The sequence below is a fragment of the Ovis aries genome, chromosome 13, assembly GCF_016772045.2.
Source record: "Ovis aries strain OAR_USU_Benz2616 breed Rambouillet chromosome 13, ARS-UI_Ramb_v3.0, whole genome shotgun sequence".
NCBI lineage: Eukaryota > Metazoa > Chordata > Mammalia > Artiodactyla > Bovidae > Ovis > Ovis aries.
Genome location: NC_056066.1, coordinates 64,560,429 through 64,574,222, shown reverse-complemented (window position 1 = coordinate 64,574,222; position 13,794 = coordinate 64,560,429). Strand labels below are relative to the sequence as shown.

General features: G+C 49.8%; 1 protein-coding gene across 1 annotated transcript in view; it reads left to right on the top strand.

The window, feature by feature from the left end:
• Positions 1–12,853, top strand: part of LOC101116076 (ubiquinol-cytochrome-c reductase complex assembly factor 1) — a 94,427-nt gene extending 81,574 nt beyond the window's left edge. Inside the window, exons 8-10 of the mRNA XM_004014522.6 lie at positions 4,610–4,687; positions 7,879–7,992; positions 11,356–12,853. Coding sequence (XP_004014571.1) covers positions 4,610–4,687; positions 7,879–7,992; positions 11,356–11,490 — 327 coding nt within the window. The 3' untranslated portion in view covers positions 11,491–12,853. The remainder of the gene's footprint in view (positions 1–4,609; positions 4,688–7,878; positions 7,993–11,355) is intronic.
• Positions 12,854–13,794: the final 941 nt, after the last annotated feature.

Sequence of the window (13,794 nt, the reverse complement as noted above, 5' to 3'; positions counted from 1 at the left end):
AAATGTCTTTAAGAGCAGCGACAGGGAAAAGGGGAAAGAGGGCAGCAAACTGGCCTCAGACGAACTGGCATCTCTTTAAAGCAAATATTCCTCCTTGAGAATACTACATTAATTAAGCATGTGCCTTGCAAGATTCATTATTGCTTTACTTGTGTTCCCTGTTGGTTGTCTCATTCATTAATCTGCTGATTAGTAACCCTGAACTCTTGTCCCCCATGCCCCACCACCATTTTTGCATTGCCTTTTTAATATACTGTGCTGTTCCCCCGGGACGTAAACTCCAGGACCCGTCCCTGCCTGCTCGTGTTTGTTTTCTTTGCCCCTTGTGCTTGCCTCTGCTGTAACATTTGTAGTATGTGTTAAGTAATCCTTAAGGTAACATTTTTATTATGTCATAAAAAGTGCATGGCAAATATATTATAACTCATGGACTTTGTTTAAAAATGAACGGATAATTTATTGAGTGTGTTACATGAGCCTCGCTCCCCTCCCCATTTCAGCTGAGACTTGCTGCTCATTTAGCCTAGCCTCCTATCGAGTGCTCCCACCCTGTGACATGCTAGGAAAGCAGACCCATGGTTGGCTAGAAGTGACATCATAGTTTATGTACTCAATAAAAATTTAATTAAGTCATTACAGGAATTGCAGTCATCATTTAACCCTCTGATTTCTTCTGTTTCGTTTATTATTAAACATTCAGTAATAGCAGTCACCAAATCCTGATGGCTTATAAAATATCTGCATGAATTTTAATAGCTTAAATAAATGGGAAAATATGAGTAACTGATATAAAAGGAACCTTTTCCTTGTGGTGGTGCTATATGTATGGGTTTTTATAAAAAAGCAAAGCATAATAGAAAGGAGAAGAGTTTAATAAGACAACGACCCAGCATTAGCTGGAGAGAGTTTCTCATCTGATTTGTCTGTGCATGGGCAGGGTGCTCCATATGGAATTATCTGGCAGTGAGGACCTGCACACCAGCAGACAAAAGCTTAAGTGAGGGAATAAGATCCCAGCAGAGGTTCTGTGTGTTGTCTGTGCTCAGTCGCTCACTCAGGTCTGACTCTCTGTGACCCCATGGACTGTAGCCCGCCAGGCTCCTCTTTCCATGGGATTCTCCAGGCAAGAATACTGGAGTGGGTTGCTATTGCCTTCTCCAGGGAATCTTCCCGATCCAGGGATTGAACCCACATCTGCGTTGGCAGGTGGAGTCGTCACTGCTGAGCCACCTGAGAAGCCTCAGCAGAGGTTCACCAGAGGGAACATCCAGCCCCCTCGAGCTGCTGGGCTGGTTAGAAGGGCCCTGCAGGGTGAGTCCAATAGTTCAAGAAGCTGCTGTCACTTAGCCTCACCTGTTGCCTGCAGATCATGTGTCTGCATTGATGGAGCTTCCACCCTCTTCCAGGAAGGGCCGTTTTCATGATCTAATCCTGCTTCAGTGATGAGATCTAAAAACAATTCCTAGCTGTGGCAGCTTGCCACCTCTCAGCTGGAGGTGAGGGGAGAGGCAGCTTATAGGTCACCAGAGTTAGAATAGAGAACCAGGAGGTAGAGGATCCTTGCTCATAAGGAACTGGACTCCTCCTCTCCATTCCTTCTGGGCAATAGTGGGCCAGAACTCAGGTGTGCATCCCAAGAGGAGAAAGGATGTCTGTATGTAAATGAGTCTTATTGGAAAGCAGAAATTGAAATTTGTATGTTAATATGTTGGTGATCTCTGGAAATGCCTTGCACATGGTGAAATCAGTTCTAATCTTGGCTCTGAGACTAAGTTGATGTGGGACCTGGGGGGCAGAGTCCCTTTCCCTTTGGGGTCTCAGTTCACCATTTCCTCAACGGGATGAGCAAGGTGACGTCTGAGGGCCCTTCCAGCTCTAAAGCTGACTGGTTTGATGTAGCACACAAGCCAGCTCTGCTGAGCAGGTTCAGTGAATGTTTACCTCAGACAGTTGCTGCCTTTGTGCTCGACATCTCTGACATCATCCCTTTGTGGCCCTGATTCTTTTTTTTTTTTTTTTAAGATTTTTTTTTGATATGGACCATTTTTAAAGTCTTTATTGACTTTGTTACAACATTGGCTTCTGTCTTATGTTTTGGTTTCTGGGTGCGAGGCTTGTGGGATCTTAGCTCCCCAACCAGGGATCAAACCCCCACCCCCTGCATTGGAAGGCAAAGTCTTAACCACTGGACCCTCAGGGATGTCCCACTCTGGTTCTTCTTGCACAGTTAGAATGACTCATAGGGGAGGAGGAAGAGGAGCCCCTCAGCAGGAGGATGGGTGGTAGTCCCACCGTCTTCTTGCAGAAGGAAGTAACTCGATTCTGGCCTGTTTCTCAACGCTACCTTAGCCCATACTGGAAGATGGCACAGTAAGAAGTTCTGCAGTTCTGAAATTTCTGAAACACGAAAGGTACAATAAACAGAAGCAATAAACGGGAAGGAGCAATAAACGGAAGCAGACAGAAGGATGTGACTGGATAGAACACGCTCTGTGTGGCACTCAACCCTTGTGAGGATTTAGTCCTCAGCATGCCAGCCCTAAACCCTGCTCTGGCCAGGCACTAGCCTAGGTGTTGGGGTGTTAAGATTCATCAGATGGAGTTCCTCATGGCCTTTGAGCTGCTCGAAAACTAGTGGGACAGGTGTTGTGTCCCCAGGAGAAGTGTGGACAGAGAGCTCTGGGAACACAAAAGACGGATGGCTGTTTTGGCCTGGGGTGAAGGTGGGGTGGGAAAGGTCATGGATTGCACCACTGTCTGCATCCAGTCTCACATTTTCCAGTCTTGAGTCTCACAATTCTCTCTCTCTCTTTTTGAAAATTGTCCATGACTATAAAGTATTGGAGCTGGTTTTAGTTTTATATAAACAAACCAGAAGGTATTACTCATAATTCCTTGCATTTGCAGAGCACTTTGCAGCTTACCAAGGCTTTCAGCATACATCGTGGAATAAATGAATGAGTGAACAGATGAATGAAGTACATGCTAATTCATTTGCTGTACAAACCAGTCCTCTGTGTAGGGCATTTCAAAGACAAGGACATAGACTTAGATAAGGTTACTTGACTTGCCCAAGATCACATCCTAGGTATACAGCAGAATTATGACTTGAACCCAGGTTTTCTGACTAAATCCAGATCCTTTCAGTACTCCTTTCTGTCCTTCTTCAGAGACCAGTGATAAACCACAGGATGAAATCATTCAGTATTTGATTTATGACCCAAAGTAAAATCATCTTCCCGGAGGCAGGAACCTGCTGGAATGTCAGGCACATGGACTTGGGATTCAGACTGACCTGGATACTTCATCACTACTTTGCTGTGGGACCTAGAGCTCATCACCTCACCTATCTGAGTGTCAGTTTTCTGTGTCTATAAAAGCATGATGGTAGCATATCCACCTCTCTGGGCTCCAGTGGCAGAAGAGATGATGTCCATAGAGCACATGGCCCATCACAGGTGCTCAGTAAATGGAGAAGATGATGGTGGGCAACAGTCATGGTTGTTAAGCACAAATTTTATTCTCCATATAAAGTTCCAAATGACTGGGTTGTTTCTTAAACTTGTGAATTTAAATAGTCAACGAGTCCTTTCTGTGTATTACGTTTGACACCAGGTTTTCTGCTGGGATGCCAGAGAGGAGTGAAACATGGACCCCTTTCTTTAAGCATATTCCTGGAGGTCAGATTCCCGGAGTCAAAGTGTCATCCTCTAGAAGAGGTTTCGTGAACTGCACTCTGGGTTCCGCAGGCTCACCTGGCTGTTCTCTGAGAGGAGTTCTACCTGAGGCTCCACAGTCTCACTGACATTGACCGTTCACATGAACAGTCTCACTAGTTCAGCCCATCCTGTTCTCCCCCACTCTTCACAGCCTCAGGGGCTCGCCTTTCTCCTCGGCATCTCACGCACAGCCCGGCCTCTCTTTCTCCTCTTCCCACCTCTGGCCACTTTGCTTGTGCTTTCGCTGCAGCAGACTCCTTTCTGTTCCTGCCCGTTCACCCTTCCTCATTTTCTTTCCTGCCCCTGCACCTTGTACAGCTTATTCCCTGTGTCTCGAATGTCCTCTTTCCTACCCCCTAGCTCTCTCGTCAGACTCCTCTTCCTCTGAGGTCCAGTTAAACATCGCCTCCTTAGAGAACTTCCCAGCAGCACCACCCCCCTCCCCTGCCCCAAGCAGAGACCATTTGTACTAAAATTTACTTATCACTCCCCACTTTGGGGATAGAATTTGAGGTAACATGTTGCAGTGTGATTATTTTTTTTTTATTAATACAGGTCTGTTTTTACTAGACAATGTGCTTCTCCAATCAAGAAGCCGTTTCTTTTTCTTTGTGTTCATAGGATCCAGCACAGAGCCTGACACATAGTTGGGGCTTAGTTCATAAAAATGAATACTGCTTTGTATAATTCAGGACCAAAGTCTAAAAGAAGTTGTCAAATTGGGGAGAATCCCAACAGAGCAGGGAAATAGGAGGATGGGGCAGGAGTTTGACCTGTTAGGAGCCTTCTTTCTCAGTTCTGCTGTCTGTGTCAGTCAGGAGCCAAAAATCATACTTTATAGTTTTTTTCCTTTATTTTATACTTTTGTTTTTGCCATTTTGTTTCTGTAGGTTAATTCCTATATCCTGAAGAAGAACATGATGCTTATGACAAATAATTTCTATGCCGCAATCTTAGGATATGATGAGGTAAGATGGTTTACCAAGCCTCAGACAGAACAGTGGCCTCCCCCAACAAAGGCTGTTGATGAGAACTTCTGAAAGAAGCTTCAGGGGCCATCGTCACTGCCTGCCATTATTTTACTGTTTTACTTCGTATTTTACTATTTCCTCACCTTCATTGACTCAGCAACCAGAATGAATGTGCCCAGAAGTTTGTCTAGTACTTGAGAAAGAAAGCACTACGTAGTATGGTCAGATCATTCAACTAGCCGGCATTTATTGAGTGCCTGTGGGGTGCTGGATGAAGGGACACAGGCAGATGGGTCAGTATCTCAGCCCCAGATGCTCCAGAGAGAGGAAGGCACGCCCACATCAGCAGCACAGTCTGCCAGACAAGTCACACACTTTGGGGGGCTTCAGTTATAAAAGCAGTATGCACTCATTTGAAAATTCATGAAACTCTGCCTAAATGGTTGAAATAGAAAATAGAAGGCCCCCTTTCTTGCCTGCCCAGCTCCCTGCCCTTGTTAATAGTAGAGGAAAACCTTGTTAATAGTTTATTGGGTGTCCTTACAGATGTTACCTGTACATACACAAGCACCTATGGATTTGTTTTCTTTATGCAAATGAAAGTTATACTGTGCTCACCATTCTGTAACTTGCTTTTTTTAACTGCGCAATGTATCTTGGATGTCCTACCTAATGACATTTAGATCTGTCTCATTTTTTATTGCAAAATTTACATAACATAAAATTTACCATTTTAAAGTGTACATTTTAGTGGCGTTGAGTATATTCACGTTGTTGCGCAGCCATGACCACCAGCCGTCTCCAGAACTTTCTCTGATCTTCCCAAATAGAAACTCTGTGCCCAGTAAATAATAAATACTATTCTATTCTCCACTCCTCCCAGCCCCTGGGCCACTAGCCTACTTCCAGGGTCCTCCAGGGCCATTGGCTTCCTCTCAGTTCCTCTAGACCTAGGCATCTCAATTTCTGGAAGGATGCTTTTTTTGTGTCGTGAGGGAAAACAAGTCGATATCCTAGTAGACTGTGGGAAAACTATTATGCAAACTAATTTTTGCCTTCTAGGCACCCATTTTTTTCCTGCTTCCTCCCTCAGACCAGTCTCCCATTTGTCTTCAGCTTACTAGCATTGTGGTGGGAAGAGGGCTGAAGTGGGGCTCGCTGAGATATTCAGCCGCTTGTATTGTGCTCCTGCTCTGTGCTAGCCACCACGTCCTGACTCGAGCTGGTCAGCGCCATCCCGTGACCTCACATCAACCACCTTCGCTCGAGAACCTCTGAGTGCACTTATCTTCCCAGCCAGGGTAACAGTTTCCACCTGGTCATCAGAGCCAGGTGTGGCAAGAAACTGTTGACAGTCTGGACCAGTCACGTTGCTATCATTGTTAATCTGAGTTCTGAGTCATCCTTTTCCTCCTAGTTGATTATAGACTTGCCCCTTCCCAGCCATCTCGCCCATCACCGAGGCTGTCTGCGGCAGGCCCTGGCTCCGGGGGCTTTTGCTGTCCTGTGCTCTGGGCTCGTTTTCTAAGTCCTCATAATGCTCGCTCCCACTCCTGTTCCCTCTCATGTAGCACACATGAGTTGCTGCCAGCAGCACTCCGGCATGTGCCCAGGGCACTTCAGACACAGGCAGGCTGTTGTGTTAGCAAATAGCTTGGAGAACGGTGATGTGCCCGAGCTTGTTCTTGGCTCCTGTCCCCATCTGCCGGAAGAAGTTGGTTTTCCCGACTCAGCCATTGTGCCAGGACAGTCTCTTAAGCTGTGGAATTGTAGGGGTGTTTAGCAAGGGGGCATTTGAGACAGGTGAACAGTCTTTCCTTCAAACTGCCCGTACCCCCTACTGGACATGGCCCTTCTGGCAGCAGACCTAAGGCCAAACCTCAGGTACCACAGTGCCCCTGGGGCCTGACCACAGCAGGACATCGAATAAGTGATCCTGGCTTTTTGTGTAGCGTCCTTACCACTTATAGAGCCTTTCATGACCATTGTCTCTTAATTTGTGGCACAGGTGTTATTTTGGTCGTTCAGGTTATGAGAAACCAGGGCTCAGGAAGAGCTAGTGGCTTTCCAAAGGGCACACAGCTGCCAAGTGACAGAGCTGCCATTTGAATTCAGGCGGTCCGATCCCCAGATCCCACTGTTGCTTCAGTTCTGTTCACAGCTGCACACCGAAGCCTAATCTTCGTGTCACACTGCACAAAACACCTTTATGTTCTCTCTCATAATTCAAAGATGCTATAAGTAGGGCAGGGATTTTAGTCTCTGTTTAACAGATGGGAAGGTTGAGACTTGGGTTTAGTAAATTGCCCACCATCTCTGAGCTGGGGACTGACAGGGCCAGGATAAGATCTGGCCTTATAGCTGACTTCCAAGGCCCAGTCAGCACTTCCTCTGGTTCCACATGCTGCCTTGGCACCTGGACAGAGCAACTTCTCAGGGCCTGTCCCTCAGTCACCCTTGCTCAGGAAGAAGGACCCTCCCCTCTCCTTCCTCAGAGCTCCAAGCTAGAACATGGCCCTAGTCCATGATGCAGGCCTCTGTGATATTTGGGCTTCCCAACAGCGTGCTCTCTGCTGTGCCAGGACAGCTGATGGTAGGCACACACAGGTTCTGAGCACTCCCCTGTGGCCCGTGGCAGTCCTGCCGGACAGCCTGTTCCTCTGCTGTGGAGGAGGCCGGGCCACCCCAGAGCTGGGTGACAGGGAGGCCAAGGTGCCGGGCTCCCGTCCCCAAAGACCTAGTTGCTGTGCAGATGTGTGTCCTTGGACCAGGAGAGGAAAACCTGTAACACTCTGTTCTTAGGAGGAAGCGTACACTCATAATACGGTGAATCCATTCCTTGTGGACGGCGCTAGAACTGCTGCTGCTCCCACCTCTCCTTGCGGGTGTTGGCTGGGCCTGGCAGTGCTGTAGGCAGCTGTGGCCCAGGAGGGCCCATCAGACGCGACCCCGTCTCTGCCTCCACCTTTTTATCCAGCCGCTTGGCCCCTCTGGGTCCTGCATTCTTCCTCTGTATTGAATGAAGGGGGAGGCCACATGCCCTCTCAGGCCCCTCCCAGCTCTGCCACGCACTTGCCCTGTTTCCTCTGAGCCGATCCTAGGGTTGCTCGCATGTTTGCGATATCCCCAGCTTCTGTCTCCTGGCTCTGCCGTTCACCCCAAAAGACCAGTTGTGCTGTGTGTTCCAGGGAATCCTTTCAGATGACCGTGGGCTGGCGGCCGCCCTCTGGAGAACCTTCTTCAACCAGAAATGCGAAGACCCTCGGCAACTTGAATTGTTGGTAGAGTATGTGAGGAAACAGGTGAGCAGCCCCTCCCCTCCCCTCCAGAGTCTCCTGGACAGCAGGTCCTTCCTGAGGTCTGTGGGTGCTGGCTTCAGAGGGTCATGAGAGGTTGAGTTCCCAGACTCCAGTCTGAGGGAATTCTGACCAAATCATGTCAGCAGCAGGCACGGACAAAGAGCATCTTCTGGGAGACACAGGTTTTCGAGGCAGAAGCCTGACGTGTCTCTCTTTGCCTGGCAAAGCAATAAAGCTCTCCTTTTCTACTTCACTGACCCCCTCCCCAGAAAAAAAAGAGCCCCTTCTTTGGATCCAGTCATGAGCCAGGTCAGGGGGCGGGGAGTAGGAACAGAAGAACAAGGGCAGAGTGGCCTGCTGCTTTCATAAACCTGCAGGTGTTCATTCACCACACACTCGGCTGTCTGCCGTGTGCCCAGGGCTATGCTGGATCCTGGGCACACACAGTCCGCTTGTAAAGCCACAGCCGGGGGTGCAGAGCAGCTCCCCTGTGTACCCACTGTGAACCCCTGTCTTCTAGCAGAATTGGGCTCCAGACAGCATCCCATGATCCTCTCCCCACTGGGTGCTGCCACCTGTCGTCAAGCAGGGTTCCCCCACTTCATCCCTCACTCCTCTGGCTGCCCAGGGCTCCCAAAGCTTCTAAGAGAGAGCTCTCGAGTGAGGACTGCTTAACTACATAGTTTCCCTTGAGTCCAGGGAGAATTCACTCCTGTTCTCTCTGCCCCCTCATTCTGTATTGCTGAGAAATCCATACGTTAGAGACGAGGGAACTGAGTGGCAGGCAAGAGGCACATGTAGGCTTTTCCAGGGTCGCCCAGTGAGTCAGGCTGCACAGCTGGGTGATTCATGCGGCCACTAGAGGCTCAGCTGCTCCAGACAGCTCATCAGCTCAGCCTGTCCCATGAGTCACACCTTTGCTTTGTGGGCCTGGCCCCTGGACCTGAAGGGGCCTCACCTCACAGTCATTCCCTTATTCACCTGTGTCCATGGCCTGCAAGCCTCCAACAGCCAGGAAACGGAAGGCCAGGCTCTGGCCCCGAGGAGAAGACAGGGCCAGCAAGGCCCAGCTGGGTGATCACTGGAAAAACTACATACTAGGGCTCTTCAGACCCAGAGGGTAGAGAACCCCAGAAGCCAGGACTTCTGTTTGACCGTTCTTCAAATCTGCCAGAGCCGGGAAGAAGGCAGTGTGGCCAGAGGACCCCACCCACAGAGAACTCTGAGGCTCACACTGTTGACTGGACCCGCCCTCAGACAGGAGCAATTGGCAAAGCAAATGCTATGTTTTCTGAGAGACCAGCCCAACTTTTCCATTGGCTGCGGTGGGCTTGTGCCAGGGGCCACAACAAGGGCACAGCTGGGACCTATCTGAGGGCCCTGAAGGAAGGGACTGCCACACCAGTCCCCCCGTAAGAAGTCCCCTAGTGCCCTGATGAGAAGAAGGCAATAGGAGAGCAGTGAGGGAGCTCTTAGGCAAGCAGTGAGCTTTGTTGGGGACCCAGTTCTGTCAGCAAACCTTTTGAGCACCTATTGTGCCAGCCATCCTGTTGAGAGCGCAGAAATTATTAAGACCCAGTCCTGCCCTCAAGGATCCAGCTTATGATTTGACAATGAAGCCCGTCAGGCACAAGGCTCCCCTGGAATAAGTCAGTCTTCGATGTGCGCAGGCAGGAACAGAGTGCTGTGGAAGGCTGAAGAAAGGAGGGACTAAGTCTGAGCGAGTGAATCAGGGAAGACCAGGAGGCTGGTCCTGGCCGTGATGCCAGTTAGTCTGGTAGATCACCCAAGAACCAGAGATTAAATTGAGAGTTTCTACCCAGGAGATGGGCAAAGTGGTGGCATTAAGGACAGAATGGAGTAGTTGAAAAGAAGAGTGGGTTGTGAAGTGGCTCATTCGTGCCCGACTCTTTGCGACCCCCATGGACAGTAGCCTGCACCAAGCTCCTCCATCCATGGGATTTTCTAGGCAAGAGTACTGGAGTGGGTTGCCGCTTCCTTCTCCAGGGAATCTTCCTGAGCCAGGTATTGAACCCAGGTCTCCCGCATTGTAGACAGATGCTTTACCGTCTGAGCCAGGGTTTTAGGGAAGATAATAATGTCGGTTGATCTCTTGCCCTGGAGGACAGCAGAGCATATCTGGAGATTTGGAGATCCAGGCCCGAGGTATATGTGACAGACGGGGTGAGCACGAGGTTTCAAAGCCTAAATACGAAGCAGCAGGAGTGGAGGGTCTCTTGGGATAGGGAGTTGGATCTGAGGCCTAAGGTGAGGCTCTTGACTCCTGCCACCTCTCCTTGCCCCCCAGTTGCCTTCTCACCCTCGCAGTGGAACCTCATCTTTTGAATCCAGTGCTGACTCCTGCCCTGATCCAGCTCTTGCCCTGGAGTTTGCCTATCTCCTGTAAAGCATTTCTCCTCTCCTTACTAGCAGGAGCTTGGGAATCCTCCCAGAGGAGGCCTCTATCGCCTAAGGCCTGGCCGCTCATTAGAGCGCCTGCCTCTTGCCAACTGCCTGACCACCCCTCCCTGCAGCTGCACATGTGCTCTGTCAGTGTCCCATCTCCACATTGTTCAGAGGGATAAACCTCCTGGGCCATCCTAGAGGGGTGAAGCTGGCGCCCACTAACCCTGGGGTCAGAGCCTACTAGAGGAGAGTAGAAGCATCCTTTTTTTTTTTTTAATTCCAGTGACTAGCAGTTATTGACTTCCCTGGTGGCTCAGTGGTAAAGAATCTGCCTACCAGTGCAGGAGATGTGGGTTCAATCCTGGGTCGAGAAGATCCTCTGGAGGAGGAGGAAATGGCAACCCACTTGAGTATTCTTGCCTGGGAAATCCCATGGACAGAGGAACCTGGCAGGCTGCAATCCATGGGGTCACAAAAGAGTCAGACACAGCTTAGCAACTAAAGAACAAACTAGCAGTGTGCTTATTAAGACCTGTGGGGTACACATCACTATTTATGTGTCCCTTTCTCAGACAAGAGAACTTAAATTAACAGACACATACACAAACACACCAAGGACATGTCTCCTCCAGCACACACTCCATGGAAAGTTCCTGCAGTTCAGAAAGTCAGTGCTTGTGTGTCAGACATGTGTCCATTCAGAAGTACAGCAGGGAATTCCCTAAGGCCTGAGAAAGGTTCCTTAATGACTTGTTTCTTCAAACCCCCTTAAATGAAATAATCTGGGCAATCAGAGACCACCCTTCATCCCTGGGCTTGGGAGCTGGGATGGTCAGAAGCCCCTCCTGCCCCTCGCTCCCCCCCGCCCCCGTCCTCTCATTTGGGAGGCTCGTTTCTTCCACCACCTCACACGCCATCTCACGTCTGTCCTGCTCTTGTGACTTTCTCGTCTGGTTGCAGATACAGTACCTGGACTCCATGAACGGTGAGGATCTGCTTCTGACAGGGGAGGTGAGCTGGCGCCCTCTAGTGGAGAAGAATCCTCAGAGCGTCCTGAAGCCTCATTCCCCAACTTATAACGACGAGGGTCTTTGATGGGCTGGTCCCTCCGAACAGCTGGCCAGCTAGCTTTGAGGAACTGCCAGAAGAGAGGTGCCTGTTTGGCTCAGGATCCTGCAGGAAGTGGCCTGAACTGACCTTTGAACAGCATCTGTCAAATACCTGGCCCCATTTGTGTTGATTTTCCTCTTAGTACGCCCAGGAGTCTGATCGGGTGGGGTACAGTGCTGGGAGAACCCTTAGCCCTTCTAAGGTGTCCTCTCCTTCAAGAGAAGCCCTGAGCAGGAGCTCCCTGCACACGCTCCCCAAGTGCCCTCCAGAAACCGTGTGATTGACTACAGAAGGGAAAGGGGGTGGGTTCAGTAGGGGACAGCTGCCTCCCCTCAAGGACCCACCGTGGCCTAGAAGCAGTGAGTAATGCTGCTGAATCAGGCTGGGTGCCACACGCTGTCCTCCAGCTTTGAGCCGTGGGCTTGAGCTGACCATTAAAAGACCCAGAGACGTCTCTCTGCCATGGTTCTTCTTTATTCCCGGGTCTTTTAGAAACACACCTGAGGTGGCGGAGGCCATGAGTTGAGCAGCAGTGCCAGCTCAGTTAGAGACAGGAGCAGAGGAGGTTCGGGTGGGGTGGGGTCTCTGCTGCTGCTTCTGTCTCCAGTTCACAGAGAGGTCACTGTTCTGGCCAAGGCATCTCCTGCTGACCCCGTCCTCGGGGACGCAGGCGGCCTGTCTGGCCAGGGGGCTTGTCACATCCTGAGGCCTCAAGACAGTTCCCTTTGTCACACACACCCCCACTGGACTGGGGTAGAGTCATGCTGTCTTTCCTCCCTTGGCTCCCCTTACATGAGATACTGTGGGGAAGAGAACGCTTCCTGGCTTCATCGCACCACCCCAGGGCCCCGCTCCGTGCTCAGCCTTCCGCCCGCTTCCTAGCTTCTGGAGCACGTGCTGCGGAGCCCCCGTGGTCTGAGCCCCTGATGACTAGTCTCCTCCCCCTGAGTGTGGGTCATCTTTTGGGGGATTTTCTTTAAATTGAAGAAGGGGGTGGAGAACTATATCGCCCCTCCCTCCCCCCCCCCAGTCAAACTTCCTTCATTTAACTTGCTATAAAATGAGTCATATAAAGAAACTCTATATGGATGAGGTATATCCCACTTCTGTGAAAACATTACAAATCAAACGGCCTTCTCTGAGTTTATTTAAGATGCTTTTGTTGCACGCGGAGCTCCAGAGTGAAGCCTCCTCTGTGTGTGTTAGATAATAACACCTTGTAACTCATTACAGCTGGGCACTATTTACATAAACCAGAGCTGAGCCAGGCAGGAATTTGCTGATTAATTTATTTTTAATGGAGTGAAGTATACCATGCACCAAAATAAACTTTACTGTGTGTACCTAACTGCTCCTGGAATGGATGGAAAAATTAATGGAACAGATTTTGGCTCCCAACTCTACACATTAATTTATATATAAAAGTTATTTGAGCCTTAACCCATTTGCTGCCCAGGGCAGCTCCCTAACCACAGAGCCCAGCCCACAGCCCTGGTTCAGCTACCGGGCTTGCTTTAGAATCATGGAATCTCTGATTTGGAAGGAACATTAGTGGTCATTTAGTCCAGCCCTGGTCCGCAACTGGACTCCCTTTCTCAACATCCCTGTTGGCCTGTGCCCACACGGGCCCTCTGTGAATACCTCCAGCAGCAGATGGTCTCCACCTGCAGGGCCAAGTCCTGTATCCACAAGATGAGTAATCATTAAACACTGCAACTTGTAATTCAGAGCCATGTTTCAAAAAGCCAGGTCGATCTGTCACGTCTCTGATGTTTCCAAAGCCCTCGCTTCCTGGCCATGGGCATCTTGGAGGCTGCCAGGCTCTTCTTATTTTTGTGAGTCTCTAGCCCATTTCTTCTCTGAGCAAACTGAACCACTTAGGCTAACCCTGTATGTTTTCTCTACCTGGAATCCTCTCCCCTCTTCTGTCTATAGAAATCCACATATTCCCCATGCCACCTCTCCTGTCCACCCCAGGCAGTATCCTCCAGTGGAACTGTTTTTTTACATATCCGCCTTCCACCCTGCACTGTGAGCCCCTTAAGAGTGGGCACTGGGGTTTGCATCAGTCCGCTTTGTTTCTCCGGCATCTAACAGCATGCCTGGACGTCGGTAGGCATCCGGTGTTTCTCCGGCATCTAACAGCATGCCTGGACCCCGGTAGGCATCCGGGTGATCTTCGATAAATGAAAGAAGGAATGACTGACTAAATCACCAACCAGGAGCCCCTTTCTGGACTGTTCTCAGTCTGTACTACAGCTTATTGTAACAGTTCAGTATGAAGTGCCT